A 20459-nucleotide genomic window follows, 5' to 3' on the forward strand; every position below is an offset into this window, starting at 1 on the left:
CGCTGCCTGCAATGGTGACACTACCTGCAACGGTGATGCTGCCAGCAATGCGCCTTACACGGCAGAGACCGGGGAAGGAGGGGGCCGCTGCTGGCCAGAGTGGCGGGAGGGGAGGAGATGGAGGCACAGGCTCTTCTTGGATGCCCACTGTGACTCCCGGGGGAGCGCGAGGTGTTAATGATGCAGCGCAGTGTGCCCTGTGTCCTTCACCATGAGGTTCAGCATGGTGCCGATGGTGGAAGCTGCTCCCTCCTCAACTGCCTGCAGCGAAAGGCCTGTGCAAGGATCGGCAGGGTTGGCTCCCGGCACACCACCTACTCAGCTGCTCCTCCTGGCCGTCGGCGCACAGCTGGGATGGCCAAGGTCGTTGGCATGGCTTTGATTTTGTCGTCACCCTGCCGCCCTCAGAGCCACGCTGGGGTAGTTTGCCCCAGGAGGCAGAGGGCTCAGCGGGGTAGATCTGACCTTAGGAGAGCAGGAGGGGCAGGGGACACTGCCTGTCTCCACGGGAGCCACTGGGATTTTGGGCACCTGGGACAGAGCAGCCTAAGCACAGCAGGGCCCTTAGTGGTTCCCAGCAGGGAGGCAGCATCTCCTGGTCTTGGGGGTGCTCCTCTCCCAGGGGCAGGACATGGCACCTAACCTGAACTGCACTAACTTAACACGGAACCAGATGATGGGAGGTAGCACAGCTTGACTAGTTAGTTGCAGCTACACCAGCTCTGCCGAGGAGACCCCTCCTAACACTGCTAGCACAGCATCCACATTCTGGTCCAGATGTGGACTTACCTCTGGGAAGGAGTTCTGTATCCCACCAAAAGAGGGGGCATGTTCCCCGCTGCCTGCTAGTTTCACTGCAGAAGCAGCTATGAAACGGGCACTTTTCCCCTCGGAGCAGCACTGCTCTGCTCAGTGAAGCCTCCCTTGGTTGTCATGGGGGAAGCAGCCCCCTGCCCTGAGCCCAGCATTCCCAGCTGGTGGGCATGGGCCATTTCTCACAGAGCTTTATGGACAATGGATGGGGAGCACCCATTTTTCCATATTTTTTTTTTGTATGAACTGCTCCATACCATCTCGTTAAAAACCAAATATATTCCATATTTTAAATAGATACTTGAGCTTCATCATGTCATGTTCGGCGCTAGTCGCAGCCCTACACTACATCCCAGAAACCCCTCTCCCCACCGAGAGATGGGGGACAGGGGTGCGGGAGGGGGGACTGCAAACGCAGCTGCGGTGGCCTGGCCGCCAGGGATGTACCGGCAACTCACGGGGATGCCAAGAAGCGCTCCTGGTTGTTGCGCCACTGGTTTTACGGGAGCTCCGGGAAGAAGAGCCTCTGGCCATGCAGTGCGTGCTGTGAACCAGCCGGCTGCATCAAACGGCCAGTGGCTCTGTCACCCCTGAGGCAGAGTGGGGGGTCCCAGCACCGGTGGGGGTATGTGCCAGGGGTAGGGATGCCACAGCAATGGCTACAGATGGAAACAGGGTCCCACCTTGAGCCCTGCACCATCTCCCTCTGTAGCCACTCCATCACCCAAGGGTACACTGTGGTGACACCAAGGGAGCAGGTCAGCAAGGCAGCACCTTTCCCTGGCCTCCTCTGCCTGGTGGGCCACTTTGGGAGCCCCCTGCACCCCTCTGGGCTCCCTGAGAGCTGTGTGGCTCGTCACACTGAGCTGACACCTCCTGCAGGGCAAGTGCCCACACCCTCCTCACTCGCTGCCCACGATGCTGCCTCTGCATCTGCTGGCCCCGCGGAGCTGCGGGGCTCCCCTCACCAGGGCCACCAAGCCACCTGCTCCCACAGCCACCACCGCTGGGATTAGACCCATAAGCAGCTGCCGCAAAGGGCAGTTTTAATGGGAAAGAGCTTCGTCCTCACACCAGGGCTGTCCCCTTCCCCCCACGAGCAGGAGCCCACAAATGCACCCCAGGTGTGCTAGGGTCAGTACGGGTGCTGCCCCTCTTGGCCACCAGTGTCACCTGACACTAAGGGGACAGCACCAGTCACAACCAGGTCCTTGTGGGGACCTTTCTGGACATTACAGCTCCTGCTGTGACAGGTTTTGCCTCCCTGGAGGTGGTGTTACAGCAAAAAGGAGAGGAACAACTGCAGTACTGGAAGTAAATCTGGAGGTGAAGATGTTTCCAGGCTTCAGATGCAGTGACCTTATCAGAGCCAGAAGCAGCCGAGGAAGATGAAGGCAGTGCAGAGGGAAAAGGGGCTGCTGTCAAGGCTGAGGAGTCAGGAGCTGCTTGCAGATGGAGAAGCCACCGGCTCAGGGCATCCCCCGGCGGCTGTCACGGCTCCCCCAGCTCCCCGTGCCTGCCCTCCCGGGGCACCGCGCTCAAGGGTGACCTCCCTGTCGGAAAGGATTAGCAGTCGCATCTCTACTCAGCTTAAAAAGGATATATAAATACACATCGCCCTGCCGCACACCAACCCTGTTTGATTTCAGGTGCGTTAGGCCACAATAAACATGGTCCTATAGAGACCTGCACTGAGAGAGCAAAGATGTGAATTATGCCTGGCTTATACCTGGAGGGAATAGGACAGGGGTGAGAACAGGATTATTTCTTAAACCAAAAAATAAGGGTGAAGGCTTGCCCTGACTTAAAACCAGGCTGCAGAGCCACTTGCACCGTTTGCACGCCGCAGCGTCGAGCTGCTGCAGTGAGCAGCAGGAGGATGGAATTCTCCCTCCGTGCGGCTGGTGCTGGGGAGCAGCCGGCTAAAGCAAAACGAGATGTTCCCGGAGCTGCCAGCGCTGTCATGCCAGGGTTTCCTCCCCAGGCACCTGCCAGGCAGCAAGAGCTGGGCTGCGAGCACAGCTGGCTGCTTCAGCTGGGCCGGCAGAGGACCCTCGGCCTCAGTCCCACTGATCGCATTCCTCGGTCCCACAGATCACGTCCTTCGGTCCCACCGATCACATCCTTCGGTCCCACTGATCGCATCCCTTGGTCCCACCGATCACATCCTTCGGTCCCACTGATCGCACCCCTCGGTCCCACGCATGACATCCTTCGGTCCCACCAATCGCATCCCAACCCACCACCCCTCCAGCGCTCACCAGCTGCTCCCTGCAGCAAACAGCTCGCCTCCCACCCACGCTGCGGAGCTGGAGACTCTGGGGGGGGTGAAACTGGATGGCAGCTAATAGTGGGGAGATGCTCTGGTGTGTCTCCAGAGGAGAGCGGCCCCTGCGAGGGGGTGAGGGTAAGGCATGACCCCCACAGCCACCCCCGGCTCCTGAGCCGGGGCTGCCCCACTCCTGCGGCACAGCTCCCCAGCCTCCGGCTGCAGGGCCGTGGGGGAAAACGGCTCCTTGTGCCCCCTCGCTGGGCTGCACCGCCTGCTCCCACTCAGTGCTCACTGGGGATGTCCTACGCATCTCTCCTTGCCCAGGTCCTGCACAGGAGCATGGAGGAGACCCCAGGGAAGCTCCAACAGCACCATTTGGGCAGTGCCAGGCACCCCTCTGGGGACACTCCTTGCTGCCCAGGGAGGGAGGGTGATTTATAGACCCGTTCCCCGGCTCGCTGCGGGGAGCAAGGACAAGGGGGGCTTCCCTGGGCCCCCCACGCAGCTGCCCTCGAAGCCCCAGTGGGGTCTGCTTGGCCACTGTGGCTCCCAGGGGGCTCATGCCGGTGCTCCCCAGGGGAGGCAGCACACGCCCCCTGCAGCACCCAGTTTTGCCACGGAACCTCCCGTTTCTGTCCACGGGGTTTGTCTTAGCCATTTATTAGGAGGCAAACACAACCCTTTTCTTCCCACGGTGCTGCTGATCCGCAGTGGGATGAGCTGGACCTAGGAATGGTTTTAGCCTTGGAAGGCAAATGGCTTCCTTGGCTTTTTTGTCAGCAGAGCAGACCCCAAGCGCACCTACCCGTTTCTGGTCTCCAACACGGGGTTAAGCAAATTCCACCGCGTGCTCTGCCTGGCAGAAAAAGTGGCTCCTGGCCCTACAGTGAGAGAAAAATCCTCAGGAAGAGCAGCTGCTCTGCCTCCCAACTTCTTCAGCCGTGTGCTGGGCACAGCAGAGGAAAACAGGGCAGCAAAAGCAAACGGAGCTCTGGGGATGGAGGATCCAACCAGCAGCGGAGCAGCTGTGAGAGGAGCCATCTCTCACTTCCAGCCGGGCAGCATCCCGCTGCCAGCCTGATGCGGCACTATAAATCACAGCTGCACCTCCTGCAAGGTCCCCTCCACCCCCGTAAGCGCGCCGGCTGTAGGCGTCGGGGTTTATTCTGTTAAGGCAAGACTCAAGGAGAGAAAAGCCAGGAGCTGTGCTCTGCAGGGAGGGGGTGTCCGTCAGGCCCACCCGGCCACATCTGGCTGCCACACAAATCAGGGGCTTCACAAACCCTAAATCCGCATTAATCCACAATAAACTCGGTCCTGTAAAGAGACCTGCAGATGGCGAGGGACCCTGGAAAAGGAGCTGAAATCTCTCTGTTACGCTCCTTACGGGCCTCAGGGCCGCAGGCTGAGGTAACCCTGTCCCCCGCCAGACACTGTGGTGGGCACGGAGGACAACCGAGCCAGAGGCAGGGACACACACCTCGCACAGCGTCAGGTACACGTGCCCTCCCTTGACTCATGCCTCGGGACATGGATGACTACACCTTCGAGTATGACCAGACCGGGATGACTTCATCGTACAAAACAGTAGGAAAATCAGCCCTGGATTTACAGCAGCTGTTTGCGATTGGGAGCGGGCACAAAAGCAGCAGCTTTTCCGCGGGCTGGCCCCCAGTCGGCTTGTACTTAGCAAGAGCCCGGCACATCCCGGGCTGTGGTCGCAGCGAGGAGCCGCACGCTCCAAGCGGGTCAATGGGCAGGGAGGGGGTGCCCTTCTCTGCTGCAGCGAAGGAGCAGTACCACAGGCTGGCTTGGTTTTATGCGCACCTCTCAAACTCGAGCTCCTCGTTTTCCAGGATGCTTTTCTTCTGCTGACAAAGCCCACTGGCACTTTCTGCACAGAAACGCTGCTCTCTCACAGGCCTCTGCTTGCCGGGCAGGTGGAGCTGACGCAGCCAAATGCGTCACACGCTTCGGTACAAAGCACTATTTTGAAAGCAAGTGGGGAAGGAACATCAGATTCCTGGGCGCTGAGCGACTCCATCACTGGCGAGACCCTTGCTGGAGGGGGCTGCTGCTCCTGTCCCCCCGGGCGCTGGGGAGCTGCCCTGTCCCCCATTGCAGGCTGTCCCACGGGTCTCTGCCTTGTCCCTTGGCGCAGGTTTCCCATGGGTCTCTGCCCTGCCCTGCCCCGGCTGGGGGTCCCTGATGCCACCTCTGCCTGCGCCTGAAAGAAGCCTTTACGCCTTGTGTCACTCAGCCAGCGAACGCCGCTGTCATTGCCTCCCGTGACATCAGCCGCAGCCGCGCCGCTCGTCGTCAGCGCGTGACGCAAACTGTAATGGCCCCACTCGGACGCCACCAAACCCGTTTCTTCAGTAAATACCTCGTGGGCCCCGCAGGAAACATCATCAGCTCTTCCTGCTTTGATTGCTGCTGCTGCTGCCTCAAATTTTGGGAGCCCTGGCACCACGCCTTTCCTTGGGCAGGTCCCCGCCTGTGGCAGGAAGGTCTGTGCCCTGAGCCCTGTCCTTACACCCCCCGTTTGGCTCCTGTGGGGCCAGATAGCCACCGCTGTCCTTCCCACCCACGTTCCGAGGAGCAGCGCCTGCGTCGCACAGGGATGCGAGGCGCTTCCTCAGCCCCCTCCCCAAGGAAAGGCTGCGGGGAGGGTGGCAGGAGGCTGCCAGCCTTCCTGGAGGCCACCATCATGGCAGGGACTGGCCTTATGTGGGTGGCAGGGAAGGGGACAGGGAGCTTGCCAAGGAAGGCCCCACACCGACGAGAGCTGGTACGCCCATGCTGCAAGTCACACAGTAGCCAAAGCCCCAAGCTGCGCTTGCTCATCTACATTTTGGCCAGCGGTGGCTTCCTCCAGCGTCACACAGCCAGCCCCCCTGGGAGCAGGGGCTGGACCCTGCTGTCACCCCGCTCCTGCCCGGCTCCGAGGGACGCAGCATCGCTTTCAAAAGGCAAAACCACCCAGTCCAGCCGCCCCTGCGGGACAGGGGAGCTGGGCCAGAGCCAGGGCAGAGTCCCGGGCTGGCCACCATGGCCAGGAGCAGGCAGGGAGGTGGTGGCAGCGGCTGCTCCCTCCCGGCATGGACATCTTCCTGTGTCTCCTTCCCAGCAGCAGCTGCCACCCCAAGTCCTGGCTGCTCCTGTGGCCCCGGCCTGACCTCGGCTGGGGAGAACGGCTGAGTCGGTTTGGGGGAGCTCGGCTCCAGCCAGCGCCAGGGCAAAGCCCAAACCACAGGCAGGGGTTCAGCACAGTCAGAGATGAAAACAACCGGCTGCTGGGGCTGGTTTGGGTGTCCTTTGCCTCCGTCAGGGAAACGCATCGTTGCTCTGGGAACCCAGCCAGGCCCGTGATTTTCCCATCTCCTTTACAACTAGACTGGTTTGGTTTTTGTGCCAGCTGTGAAGAGCCTCTGTGCCCAGTTGTACCAGCACCAGAGATGAAGCTGCTAAAAAGCGAGACCAGCGTGAATCGCTGTGCAAACACCTCTGAGCTCAGACACGGTAACAGCTCAAATTCACAATCAAACATGAATTTTAATAGAAGAGAGAGGGGCAAAGGTGAAGCTCCTGGAAATGCCAGAATTCAGACCGAGCAGGCAAACCATCCCCTCGTGGACACGCAGGAGTGCCAGGCTCGCATCCTGCTGTCCCTCCCCAAGGATCCCACCTTCCCGACAGTGAACAAGGGGCCAGACACAGCGTGGTCCTCTCGCAGTGGCTGAACTGCAGCACTGCCCAAGTGACGGTGGGCAGAGGGTTTCCTCCTGCGCTTCTCCTGCGATGCTCGTTGTTAAAGTAACTCGAAGATGATCCGGTGTGATGCCGTCTACGTTGCCGCCAGCTCAAGGGCAGAATTCCTTGTTCATAAATAGCAATATGGACCTAGGAATTCACACGCATCCTTTCCAGGGAACTTCATTCAAAGCACATCGGTGCTCAGCACTCCTGGAAATCAGCCTGGAGAATTTCTGCTCGGGCACTCCAGACAAATACAGGAGCACTGAGCAGGAGGAGAGTTTGGTTCAAACAAACCGCTTTGATGCCACACAGCAGGCAGGGGAAAAAAAAGAGGCGAGGGGGCAAAAAAAGAAGTCGATTTTGCAAGGAAGTCTCTAATGGGTTCTACCAAAACAAACCCAGCTCCTCCACGCTAATCATACGCTTCATTTATTTCCAGCTCCTTAAAAAAGCTAGGCAATGGCCTTAGACATTCACCTTCATTATGGCGATCTAATCCATGCTCAGGGTAAGTTCAGTCTTAGCAATGAATGAATTGAACGGCTCTTGGGAGAGGGCAAAGCGCGGCCACAACTACGTGCAGCAGAGGTAGGACGTACTTTACCTCGCCCAGGCAACTTTTAAGTACCACTCTGCTTCCTGAAAACAAAATAAACTCAATTCATATTCAAACGTGGCAGCTTTTTTTAGTGCAATTCGTGTGCAATCTGATGCCGATGTTCTCCACACTCCTTGAATTCGCTTTGTAAAAACAAAACAACAACAAAAAAAAAATCCATCCTGAGACCTCAAGCTGTCACAGGTCATTTGCTGGAGCTGGCTCTCTTACAAGTCACTGCAAAATATGCATCTTGAGTCAAACAAGTGACAAACAGCACAGCTGTAGATGCCCAGACTCAGCGTGAACCAACCCAAGAGGAGGATTAGGTTTATCTTGCCCGGGCGGTTCACGGATGTTTGCTGACAGACGAGGAATGGTGATGAAGGAGAAGGCCCCAGCCCAGGCACGGGGCTGTTCTGGTCAGCACCAACCAAACCTGACTCCTTCCCACCCCACCAGCCCCTAAGCCTGCAAACCAGGAGGAGACAATCAATCCATTGCTTGGGCACAGGCTGGGAGGTATTCCTCTACATCAGGCATTGGAGCCCAGGCTTGCCAAAGGTCTCTTCTCAATCTCAACTCACCTACAAATTCACCCACAACCACCAAGGTCTCCAGCCCCCACCCTCTTTTCCACCCAGCTCTCGTTCTTCGCACCCTCAGTCCCTCCTTGCAAGCTCTCACCCCCTCAGTGCTTCACCTTTGGCTTTCTTATATTGCCCATAAATCACAGTTTTTGCACCTTTTCCACCACGCTCCATCCAGGTTGGCTCCTTGGCCAGTTTGTTCCTTTCCCTTGTCAGCCTGTTACCCCCTGGCACTCAACCTACAGTGGAAGGAGAAAGCCCTTTTAAACCTTGGAGGGACGGCACACACACAGTCTGCTCTAAAAAATCTGCAAGAGCAGGGACTGGAGAACAGAGCCACCAAAAAATTAGTGTCTCTAAATACGCAAAAATAGATCCCCTTTGAAATCATAGCTAGCCTGGGTTCGGATGGAGGCTTGGGGGATGGAGAGAGAGAGACCTGACAAAGGCTAGTCAGCCCCAAAGCTGCCCTGCAGCTTTAGGCCCTCACTCTACAGCGTGGGTTCATTTAAGTTGTCCAGGACAGATGAAACTTAGCAGTAACACCAATCTATCCCACTTGGTCCTCAAGTTACTTATAAAATATGGCAGAGGTGAAAAACAAACAGTCATGGGACAGGATAAACGTAGTCCCGGGCTTTTCATTCTCTGCAAGTTCAGAATTGTATGTCGGGGGAATCCTTATGACAAGCAGCTTCATCAAGTGGTGGCACCAGACACACTTAATAATCCTCCTCCCCTACACACTATCTGCCCCGTACTACACCTGGCAACTGCAGCGGGCATCAAATAAAAATCTAGACTTTGGAAAAACAAGTTTCCCTTGCGATTGGCACTAAGAGGCAACACGGTCCATGGACACCTTTGTCAGCTGCAATGTTGATACATGTTAGACAGTATTGAAATCTTATGGTGAGACCAGGCACAAACTTGATGTGAATTACAGACACCAAGGGGACGACATGCAGCAGAACTAATGTTTCAGTCGAACTCCCAGCCACCAGCTTTTGCTCGAGAAGGCATACAGCAGCCATCAGTTCAACACATACACGAGCCTTTAAGCATCCCTTTGGTTTCTGCACCGGCCGAAGTCTTTTGCCTATGAAGTGTTGCCTGTAAGCGCTGGGAAGGAAGAAAGGGAGCGCGACTCTTTCAAGCTTCACACACAGCACGGAAAGACCCAAACTAGACAATATTCCATTTGGTTCTTTTATTAGCAGAAGTTAAGAATACAGCAAGTAATAAGATCCCATCTTATATGGAACCATCACCAGAGTCCCCAACCATCAAAACCCCAGAATGTGCTTCATTGCTTTCAACAGTAAGCAATTTTTAAAAAGAAATATACTGAACAAGGCCACTATTTAATGGGGAAGGAAAGAAGCTGTAGGTCCTAACTATTCTATGGCAATAACCTGCACACAGAGCAAGCAAGCCTCTTGACTGCTGAGAGTAAGGCATTCAGGTGCCAACCTGGGAAGAGTTCTCAGCAAGAGCTACAGAAAAGTGCACAGCTAGGTTGTTTTTATTGGAACACAAACTTCTCGAACGGAGAGACTGACTGGGTTAAGAATAGCAGGTGGAGTACTGTGTTTTTGTAATAGTTCTGTGCTGTGCAGGACCAGGTTACAATCACCCTTCAAGGAGTGAACGTGGGATGATCCAGGATGGAGAATACCACTTCTGCTGGTACCGTTACAGAGGTATCCCAAAGCGCCTTACAGATGACTCCAATCCTGATACGTACCACACTTTTCTCGGACACCACTATACCTCCTGCCGGGCAACTCTACATCTTTGTCCGGGACACCAGTGCTATTAGCCCTTACATCCAAGTTAATACTGCTCTTTACTTCATTTTAGTACCACACACACCCGCCATGAACAATTTCTGGCCCTACAGGCATCCAGTGTAGTGATCCTACTGAGAACACGTCCCTCTAAGCTCGCAGCCTCTGCTGCGGCACCGCTTTCTGCAGCTGACCTTGCTCTCAGAGGCTTTACAAAGATTCCATTTGAGGGGCGAAGCCTTAATATCCAGTCAACTTTTGAAAGGCATTCTGCTTCTACTTGACTCCATTAGGCAAAGAAACCCCTCAAAAACACACTCCGTGATATCCAGGGTATGGGAAGATCTTTGCAATCCACATTTTTCTCTTGAAGGATGAAAATTCAAACTTGCAGGAGTCTTAAAAAAAAAACAACCCAAAACAAAGAAAACCACCCTTTACCTTCCTTTCTTGTGAAATACAGCATTTTATGAGCTGTTTAACTCATCTGTGAGAGAGGTAATTGCTCTGAATTTCCAACTAAACACTCCAAGCAATACCTGTGCCATAACAAACAAAATGTTCAAATTTCATCTTACGACTCCAAAGAATCTCCTTCAGTCTAGCTTCTGACTGGGCTCCAAAGATCAAGCTACATCAATTACACAAGAGAAGGCTATATGCCTCCCCTTATATAGGAGGTGCGTCTGCTCCACAGCAATCCAACTGAACTCTTAGGTTTAGGTTTAAGAAACACCAGCAGTCCCATTGCTAAAGCACAGATGGGAAGCAGACCTAAGGAAAAAAAAAAAAAGAAAAAAAAAAGAAGTGGAACTGCATTGGGCTGATTGTGGATTTTTCCTCTTAAAAAGAAAAACCTGCAAACTCCCTTGGCATACAGAGCCTGACACATGAGAAGGTAATGTGCTTGAGGTCTGCAGTAACTGTTAACTCCAAGCCCTGGAGCGCACAGCTTCCTCTTTCCAGTCCATCTTAACCCCACCTCTGTTTCCCCTCACATGCTCAACTATCTTTTGACAAGTGCATTACCATCATTTGTTCAAACAGGGCAGGCCTGCAAACGGCAACCATCTACTCAACGGGAGCCTCTGGGTATAGGCAGGCACTGATGGAGTCGGGCTGTTTGCCATTTCATGTGCAGTTATCCCATCACATTCCAATTCATACGATGAGAAAACAACTTACTGTAAGATCCACTATCCAAAACTATACAGGCCACGCAAGCTTGGAAGGCAGCTGCCCCACGCGCTGAGGGAGGGCACAGATGTCTCTTTCGAGTTACTTGGGTAAATAAACTTGCTAACACTGTGACCTGGATGACAACACGATTAATCCAGCCTTCACAACCCTTGTGTACACGTACTGAACCTACTCCAAGTGCTGGCCAGGACCCCACATTGCCCAGGGCATATTGGCCACCAGGAAAATCTACAGGGCCAACATGCTTCACTCCTGGGTATTTTACCTGGTCCTCCTGCAATCATTTATTTTGTGCAAAATTGAAACAGTGTGTGGTACTTGCATGTTGCATTCTTTACAAAAACCCTTTTCCCCCCACCCATTGTTTAAAACATTTATATAAATTTTATTTAAACAGAAAGTTAGAAATCTTATTTACAATTTGTTTTTTCTCCCAAAAGAGCATCTAAAATCAACTCCCAGACCCTCCAAGAGGATATAAATTTAACCTTGGTTTTTTTTTTTTTCATTCTTTTTAAAAAAAAAAAAAGGAAACTGCGAAACTGCTAAGCTATCCCTCCCCACTTCTACAAATAAATATGGCATTGAACAGAAGCCGATTTGGAAAGGGTCCTCTGTAGCTCAATCTGTAGATCCCAAGAATAAATTAGGGTTTCAGAATTTCCTGGTCTTCAAATTGATTCATTCCATTGCTTGAGGTATAGGATTTATATTGGTTAGTCAGAATCCCCCATGAAGCTCCACGCCCCATCAGCTGAAACCTGGATTCTTCTTAGGTATTCATTTCGCTAGCCTGTATGCTTCGACCGCGCTTGCGGTACTGGTTTGGTTACGATCTTGGGCTGAAGGCTGGTTTTTACTGCATCCCATCTTCCTCTGTGCAGCCTCCTCCGACCGTGAAACGGAACTCCTGGAGGTTCGAAACCCCGTGGAAGTGCACGAAAGCGCCAGCCACTACAAAGACGTGAAACAGCTGATGGGAGTGGAACTGCGGAAAAGAAAACACTTCTGTTCAGCTGGGGCACTTCAGGCTCTACTGCTACCCTGTCTCCAGAAAAGCCACACATTCAGCTGAAGTACACAGTAACACGTAGCAGTACCTCCAACCACAAGCTGCAAAGTTCTCCAAGTTGTGTATTAAAAGCCCATCCCTCTCCTATCATTAGCAAAATAATCAAATTCTACACACACACACAACCCTTTCCTTCACAGTCATCTTAACCGGCTGGTCAACCAACAAATAGGCTACATAAATGCTATAGCGCATCTTTGTGAAAGGACAAGGATGATTTCAGGCCTTTGGGCAAAAGGCTTAAGCAGGACGCTTTTTAAATTAGCTCCTCAGCAACATACACCTGTATTTTAGATAAAAAGGGCTCTCATACACCTAACAGGTACAAACTCTGCTCTGGTCACAGCCATAAGTTTTACCAAGTGGATTTTCAGAACGCTGTTATTTTATTTCTCTGCCACAGAGAAACAGAACAGAAAAAAAATGGTATTATGTTAAAACCTAGAAACAAGCAGATGTTCTGAATGAATGCCCAGGATGCTATCGATTATAGTACAGCAGAATGAAAACCATGAGGGAGCTACATGACAAAGCATGCCCTTGTTTGAGGGAAGCCATACCAATATGGATAGTGTTCTTGAAAAGTTTCTACAAATGTGTATTTGCAGACTCCATGGGAAGCTTGGAGAAGAGCTGGTAGTACACCAGTGCTTTTGGAGCCTAGCTCAGTATCGTAACAAGGCTTTCTTTGGCCACTTAAACAAACCTAGCAAACTGGTGCTGTGCAAAAGCCGCTCAAACAACCCAGGCCTCATTCTCATTTCTAGTCTTCTTTAGGGGCCTTAGACCATACAAGTGGAAGTACAGTGGCCTTCCAAAGGTCCACCTCCCTCTCACCTCCACTCTTGTTCCACCCAATTTCTTTCTTTACATCTTCCCCATATACTTCCCCTCCACAGTCTTCGTGATCCTTTCCCTCACCACAAGTTCCACACACACACACACACACACTTGCTCACCCCACTCTCCCCTCTTCTGGGCCAGATCCCTCCAAACCAGGACAGTCTACCATCTGTATCCAGCATTTTCACTGGCTGCACAAGATGACGAGCCAGACATCATGAAGATCCCAGAGAACACACTGAACGCATCAGGGATATAACCATGCACTATTCTGCACAGAAGCAAGATGCGTGTTTGCAGGATCCTCAACACACACGCAAAGGTTCACAAACCTATCTATTAGAGCTACCTAGTACATGTGCTGAGGTGAATTTGCACACCAGCAGTTACCTTGCGATAACTCAGCAAGAGAGGCACCAGGTAAGGCGGGCTCAGAGAGCCCACAGCTGTTTGGCCCCTTAGACCTACGCTTCTGGTGCGGCAGTTTGATACTTGCAATAAGAAAACACTGACACAACATCCTCCAGCCTCAAGGGGAACCAGCTTTCACTTTGGTCTCCTCATCCAGTCATTCTGTAGACTCACCCAGATGTCACACTTGCCAGGGAAGAATCTCTCCGGGATGCGGGCAGCATATAGTGCAGCACCAGTGATGTACAGGCATGCCATGAGTGCCAGCCAGCCTATCTGCCCCATTGTGGCTGCTTTCAGGAGCCCCTCAGAGATGACAAAGTGCAGGGTGGGAATAACCCCACTAAGACCCAGACCTAGAAATACTCCTGGGAGGTAAAGAAAACGTGGGAGAGTCAGACTTGAACACAGTGGCGGTAAAGGGAGACAATGAAAACACAAAAGCTACGGAGGGAAAACTCAGTATTTGCCAAAGCAGCAGAAAGGTGGCAACTCTCAAAGCTGGAGGTCCCCAGAAGAGCTTTACTGGAGAGGAAGCTAAAGAATGCACAGACTTCCTTCATATACTAGAAGCTACTTAGTTATATGTTCCAGCAGATACCAAAATATTTAATTTAATGTGTGTCTGCCAGCTTCAATGTACATTAAGCCAGTTACACATCTTGGACTGTAGAGGGCACTGAGACTACATGAACTATGTCTCACTTTACCATAATCTCTCAAGAGCCAAGACAACAAGGAGAGACAACAAAGAGATTATTTATCACATGCTATACAAGTAGTCCTAGGAAACAGAAAAGTAGCATCTGAGGCTCATCTTATCTGGCATATATGAGAACATGGCTTATTTATTTAGAGTTTTAGCAGCAAGTACAGAAATCTTGTAAAAAAGTGTGTGTGTGTGGTGAAAAAATCATGTCCCATCCAGATTTTAAATTTGGAAGGCTGAACTCTCCGAAGGTACACATATATGTTGTCCAGGAAATCTCAATTTACTGTAGACGGCATACACAGGTTAAGTAACAAGAAATATTACTATTCAGCCCAGCTGTGTTCAGATTCCATAGCTGTCCCCTAAAGCTTTTTCTTTCTTCCTACCTCAGAACGTGAAACCAAATCTGTTTTTGTTCTTTTCGTCACACGAAGAGGAAAACTAGACTCTTTGTCTCAAATACGCATTTTATCTAGGCAAATCATTCAAATTAATTCCATCATTCAATGATTTGCTAGTGTCTGAGCCTAGTATTACAAAAACAAGACAAACAGTAGAAGGAGTATACACATACACACACCAAGCAGTCATTTTTTGAACGAGCAAAGTTGCTAGATGTAGCTAGAAACACTATGCACTACCTTTCCTACTGCATGTGTTACTGTCCATTTCAGGAATGCACTTCCAGGGCTTGCGTCAGCCCTTATCTGTGCATCCAGTTGGCTGTGATCACTGCTGAAGGAAAACCCACCAAGCTCCCAGTCCAAGAATATTAGCTCTCTATAAAATTAAGCTCTCTTAAGTCTTCCCGAGACATTTTTTCCAAGCGGCAAGTAGGAAGAAGGAAAGGCAGTCAAGACGCAGAACAATTAACTTCAGGTCTTACCTGCCCTTACGCCCCGATATTCAGGGGTTGCAAACATGTCCCATTGTGAGACAATTATGGCTGCGATGCCCAGGACACAAATCACAATCAAGTAGATGAAGCAAGGCTGAGGGTTGCAATAGAAGGAGTAGTACAGCCATGGTACAAAGCTGCCCATTATGAGAAGTGCAATGCCAGAATAGTCCAGCCTAGAAGGAAACAAAAATCAGTTTGTTAAGAAATGTGAACCTCTGGAAGTCCTCATACCAACACTCTCTTCTTTAGTAGACCAACTGTCTACTTCTCACTGCAAAATGAAGTTATTCTCACCATTGCAACTTACTTCCTGACAGCAACTCTTCCACCAATGCCCTCCCACTGGATTACCTTGATAGCCAGCTAGTAAGGCCAGCCATCAGCAATACATACAGCAGCCTTTAGACCAAAGCTTTTTGAAGGAAACTCAGATTTAAGTTTCAGATGAGGAAAAAAGCAGCACAAGAGTCCTCTGAACACAAAAAGGGCACGCAGTATGTTGTGAGAGCTCATCCAACACAAACACTTTAGTATCTGACAAGCGTGAGTTAGTCAGGCATCATCTCAAGTGACCACCGGGGAATAACGTCGCAACTTTTCAACCACGCTGTTTTCCTGTGCACCAGTGAAGAAAAGAAATTCCTAATCACTGCTTTTTACCAAACTCTGAGTTAGTTTTTCAGTAGGGGATTTTAATTGCTGGGTTACTTTAGAGGTGGTCTTGCAGATTACACTATCCTAGATTGAGTAATCTTAGGAAATACGAGAGATTTAGCAACCAGTCGAAAAAGAACACGTAGTAAAACCAAAAGACCGAGACATCTTGATATACAACATAGAGCTGTCTTACATAAATTTAAGATTCAAAGCTACTCAGAATAGTTGAAATGAAAAGCAGTGACAGTTCCATTAAAAATTCAAAGTCCTGCATCTAAGCTCTAGGTGTATTACTTAAAGCAGCAAGATGCATGCACACGCCTGCCAAAGAGCAGAAAACGGAGGGGTTTTACAACTAAATCAATAGCACAAAAACTCATGCTGAAACAAACAATAATTAGAAGAAGCTGTATTGAATCTCTGCTCAACTCTGCTCCAAAGTACACACAGCCATGCAACGAACAACTCCTACACTGGGGCTCCAGGCATAATAAATCCCAACCCTGTTTTCCCACCTGTTTCCTATTTGGCCTACTCTGTCCTCTAGGCACTTACTTGGAGAAGAGCCGGGAAACACCTTCTGAGTGGCAATAAACTGTGTGGAAGAGCCATGAGAAGGAGAGGCAGAGTATAGCTCCCAAGAAGAACAATCCAACAACCACTTTCTCCTGCACTGGTGCTACAAAGGACATGTTTGGCCGGAACATGTAGAAGATTCCCAGACAAAGGAAGAACACGCATCCTGAAAAACCGTAAGGCAGGAAGATGTCAAGTTCATGCATACTGAAAGCTTTTATTTCTAAAACCATGACTTTAACGTACAGGAGCACTAGACATAGGAACTATGTGACAATCAGCAGTATACATGCAGAATAGTGTATTGCCCTACTTCAGTTATGCATTCCAACCACATTTGTCTCAGACTGATGCAATACAGACTTGTATGGACTCTCTATTTTTTACTTGTTTTGCAGCATGCCTGACAACAAGTTGGACATTCTAGAACAATTAAAAAATGCGTTGCAAAATGTAAAAAGAGAAGGGCATAGTTCAAAGAAACCCCTTCCCTTCAAGGCTCCTTGCAAATTGAAAACCACTCTTACAAGCTGCAACTTAAGTGTGCTCCTGTGGCAAGAAATGTGATCTCAATTAACATTTACACACTTGGGGAAAAAATAATATCTACTGGTATTTATTAACGATCAGGGAATTTTTAATTCATTCATTTGTATTGAATGCCATAATTAAGGAAGTCCCATCTGAGCCCAGTGGGATAAAAATTAAGAGAGGGGTACCAACCCATTAATTTAATAGGTTACTAATGGAATAATGCTGACCACCCCGCACCCCTTTTGGTCTTGCTCTCAAAGAGAAAAATGAAGCCAGTTAGCATTAGAGCAAGCTGAAAATACCTAGAAGATGTGTCCAGATGTTACCAGTCTCTGTATGTATTCTGAAGATACTCTTGAAACAAGCCCGGAAGGAAGGCATGGGTGGTCTGTGTCCGTGCAACAGGTAGTCGTTGTCCTTCAGCCAGTCAGGCAGAACATCATGGGGAATGACTCTCCATCGTCCCTCCCATACCTAGAAGTTAGAAGATTTTAGTTAAATGCAGGGAATTGAGTTCCACTGATGTATGGCAAGTCAGAAAGCCCATATTAATGGAAGTGTTAATCTATGAGTGCAGTAAAAAGAAAAGGGCTGATGGGGCATCTCTGGGGAAAAGGCTTAACACTTGAAATATAATCCTTAAGTCACTGTTCCCTGTTATTTTCACATATCATCCTTTCCATTTAACTGAAGAAGCCTACACCTAGTTGTCTCCAAGAAATAAATAAGTAAAAGCCTGCTCTTCTAACCACATGCCAATCTATCTGCTAGTATTTGGGGCAGTCTAGCAGAAAAGCTACCCATCAGCGCTAATATGGTCTAGAAGGCATGAAGTGGCAAGAGTCCAGTAAGAAGTGTCCAATCCCTTATCCAGGCTGGAAAAAAAAAATTGCTCCTGCACTCCCAAAACAAACACTGACATATCAGTTAAGGGCAACAGATCCATGACTCTCAATTCCATCACAAATTTCTTCTTTAAAGGGAGAGAGGCCATTATGTGCACACATTTATTCTTGCAGCTGGTTCCAAATGAAAAGAAGTGTGCACAGGTGTTCTTAAACACTGCTTCAGTAACACAAGATACATGTAGTCTTCAGTTCGGCATCAGAAGCAGCACTGCCAAGCAGAGGGGTGTCAGGGAATTGCTTTATGTACCGGGGTTGTTTCTGCAGTGTTCCTTGGATTTGTCGTCTGGCTAGTAATACAGGAGCGAGCCTGAAGAATCCTGAAACACTAAGTTTAAAAAGCTACATTCTTATTTCAGTTTCAACAACAAGAATTCAGAGTTTTTAAGTCAATTCTCCACACTCCTTTATGGAAGTAAAACTAATCAGAATAACCAAGCCAGTTAAAGACTGGGTTCTTAAATACATTAAACAAGAAAATAACTAGTTTACTTTGTGAACTAGAAATTTGAATTGAGGTAGGAACTGCAGGAGAGAATTCATTTTACACAGTCCACCTAAAGGCCATCTAAAAAGAGGGGGAAAGATGCATAGTAAAAAAAAACAAAACAAAAACCAAACAAAACAAGCAACAAAACCACCCACAAAAGATGACCAAGTAACTACGGTCCCTCTGTAAAAACATCAAAGAATAGTTCATAAAACCAGAAGGAACTAGCATATAAAGGGGCAGCACTTCTTTCACCAAGTTAGGAGGGCCAGAGCCTCATGGCTCTAAGAAGTAGCAAAAATTGAGCCAAGGTCAGAAGTCAGAAAATCTACAATGGATTTACTTAGATATAGTTTAAACACAGACTTGTTTTCTTTTCAAGTAAGGGACAAAGCTTATTCTACAATAGATGCAAATGGTGCTGGAAAAGCAAAATATTTGCAAGTCTGAAGACACCTGGAAAAAGATGACCTTGTAAATTAAATTCCCTTGAACCAGAAGGCTTTTCTTCCACCTTGGACTCACAGGTGTTTCTCAAGAGAGACTCCTCAGTTGCATGGCCAGCTTTAGAGTCTCATTTGTAATCCCTATTGTTCCATGCTTTACAATTTATTAATTTATGACAGAATAAGATCCTGAGAAGCTGTAGCATTACTAGTTATAACAAATGATGCCCATTCAAGGATGGCATGTACCTGCTCTCCCTCACATTAGTAGTGCAGTTGCTGCAGGTATAGTCTGTTGCCCGCTGGAGCTTCCTAAAAAAGGAAACTACTTCAGCAGTTTCCACACACCCTTACCTTACACACAAATTCTTCCATTCTCTCCATAGCATGGTGGGCTTGTAGAAGAGGTGACATACCCATAAACCCTTCATCTTCTTGATGTGACTCATCATTGCGTTTATAATCTTCAGAACACTGTGAGGGGAAAAAAAAAAAAATAGAGTAAATGCTTTGTAGAAAGATGAACAAAGAAAGGTGACATTGTTTTCCATACAAAACTATGATTCGAGGTCTTGGCAAATAAAGAAGTCGTCTTTCCTTGTACAGCTCTGAGGAAGGAATTAAAAAAAACAGCAAAAAGAATTTTACATTCTTAGGTATCTAAGAACAACTCATATTTTTAATCCATTTTGCACATGTTTTCACCAGGTTTGGAAGAAAACAGCGTTCTTCTATAAGTTACGCTTCATTAAAGCCCAGATATGGAGTCTGAGGCTTGCAGCCTACCCACCGCTAGGGAAGGATTACTCCCTATTTTATGTTTCAATGTCACTATGCCTGCCTTAATGCCTCTGTAACATATCTGGCATTTTAGGATAATAAAAAGCAAGCCAAGGAGAGGAATCCATTTATCTTGTTATAAATGCTTCACCTCAATTTTTAGTTCAAATCTGAAGATCTATTCTGTTTAACTGACGCTTCTGTTCAGCTCATAATCCAGTAACAGACATTTAGTCATTTGTTTGACTTCCAAGATATTTCAGAAACTAGTATGAAACTTTTGCCAGTTAGACAAAGGCAAGTTATCAATCAAAAGCAATAACAGACATCAGAGTTTTAAGCAAAATTCAAATAAAGAGAAACATCCATATCCCCAAGGTGTACCAAGAGAATTATGAAAGCAAAACCAAAAAACCCAGGATATTCAGCTGGTACACATCACTAATAACTTTATAGGAACAAGATTTGGTAGTTTTCTACCCTATGTTGACTTATCACATCATCTACATATTATGATACACCCTAGCTTTCCATTTAGGAAAAAAGCAGGGGGGCCACAAAGGTTCTACATTCCTGTTTGCTTACTACAATGCTGATGGCCCATCAGAGACTCCACTCAACGCTTCAGCTTCCAAGGTAAACAAGCTTGAAAAAGCTAGAAAAGAGAGAATGAGCCTTTTGTACCCTTCAGGCTTGACGCAGAAAGCTGCCACGCACCTCGCAGAAAGCTGCCACGCACCTCGTGACCAAGCCAAGAAAGCCCCACAATCTGCATGGAGACTGGCCTGCTCCATATTACAAGCCACAACACTTTTTCCTCTCTCCTATTCCCCTATCAAGGTTAACAACTTTAAAAATCAAGATTACTTATCAATAAAGCCATCCAAAGTGACTGAGAATCTAGTATATAAATTCACATAATTTATCTATGAATTATTATCAGTAATGTTCAGGTTACTACCCTGAACTTTGAGTCCAAGATCAGATCCGGCTGCACATTTTTCCTATGTTACAGCTCTCTCCTTCGAGTAAGGCCGTACTAACTATTTCTGTCAACAAGTTAACAAAACAAGATGCTTAAAACTTTTATCTTTTAATAAATAAAAGGAG

The 20459-nt window shown here is 48.8% G+C and overlaps 1 protein-coding gene across 3 annotated transcripts in view; it reads right to left on the reverse strand.

Moving 5' to 3' along the window:
* Positions 1-9227: 9227 nt before the first annotated feature.
* Positions 9228-20459, reverse strand: part of ADIPOR2 (adiponectin receptor 2) — a 46662-nt gene continuing 35430 nt past the window's right edge. For 2 of the 3 annotated variants that reach the window (XM_054207478.1, XM_054207486.1), the window contains exons 3-8: positions 18924-19043; positions 17031-17202; positions 16174-16360; positions 14947-15134; positions 13523-13716; positions 9228-12010 (exon numbers count right to left, since the gene is read on the reverse strand). In XM_054207478.1, coding sequence (XP_054063453.1) covers positions 11879-12010; positions 13523-13716; positions 14947-15134; positions 16174-16360; positions 17031-17202; positions 18924-19043 — 993 coding nt within the window. In that variant the 3' untranslated portion in view covers positions 9228-11878. The remainder of the gene's footprint in view (positions 12011-13522; positions 13717-14946; positions 15135-16173; positions 16361-17030; positions 17203-18923; positions 19044-20459) is intronic. The other variant, XM_054207495.1, reaches the window with a different exon arrangement.

Source organism: Rissa tridactyla, chromosome 1 (genome assembly GCF_028500815.1).
Source record: "Rissa tridactyla isolate bRisTri1 chromosome 1, bRisTri1.patW.cur.20221130, whole genome shotgun sequence".
In the NCBI taxonomy this organism is placed as follows: Eukaryota; Metazoa; Chordata; class Aves; order Charadriiformes; family Laridae; genus Rissa; species Rissa tridactyla.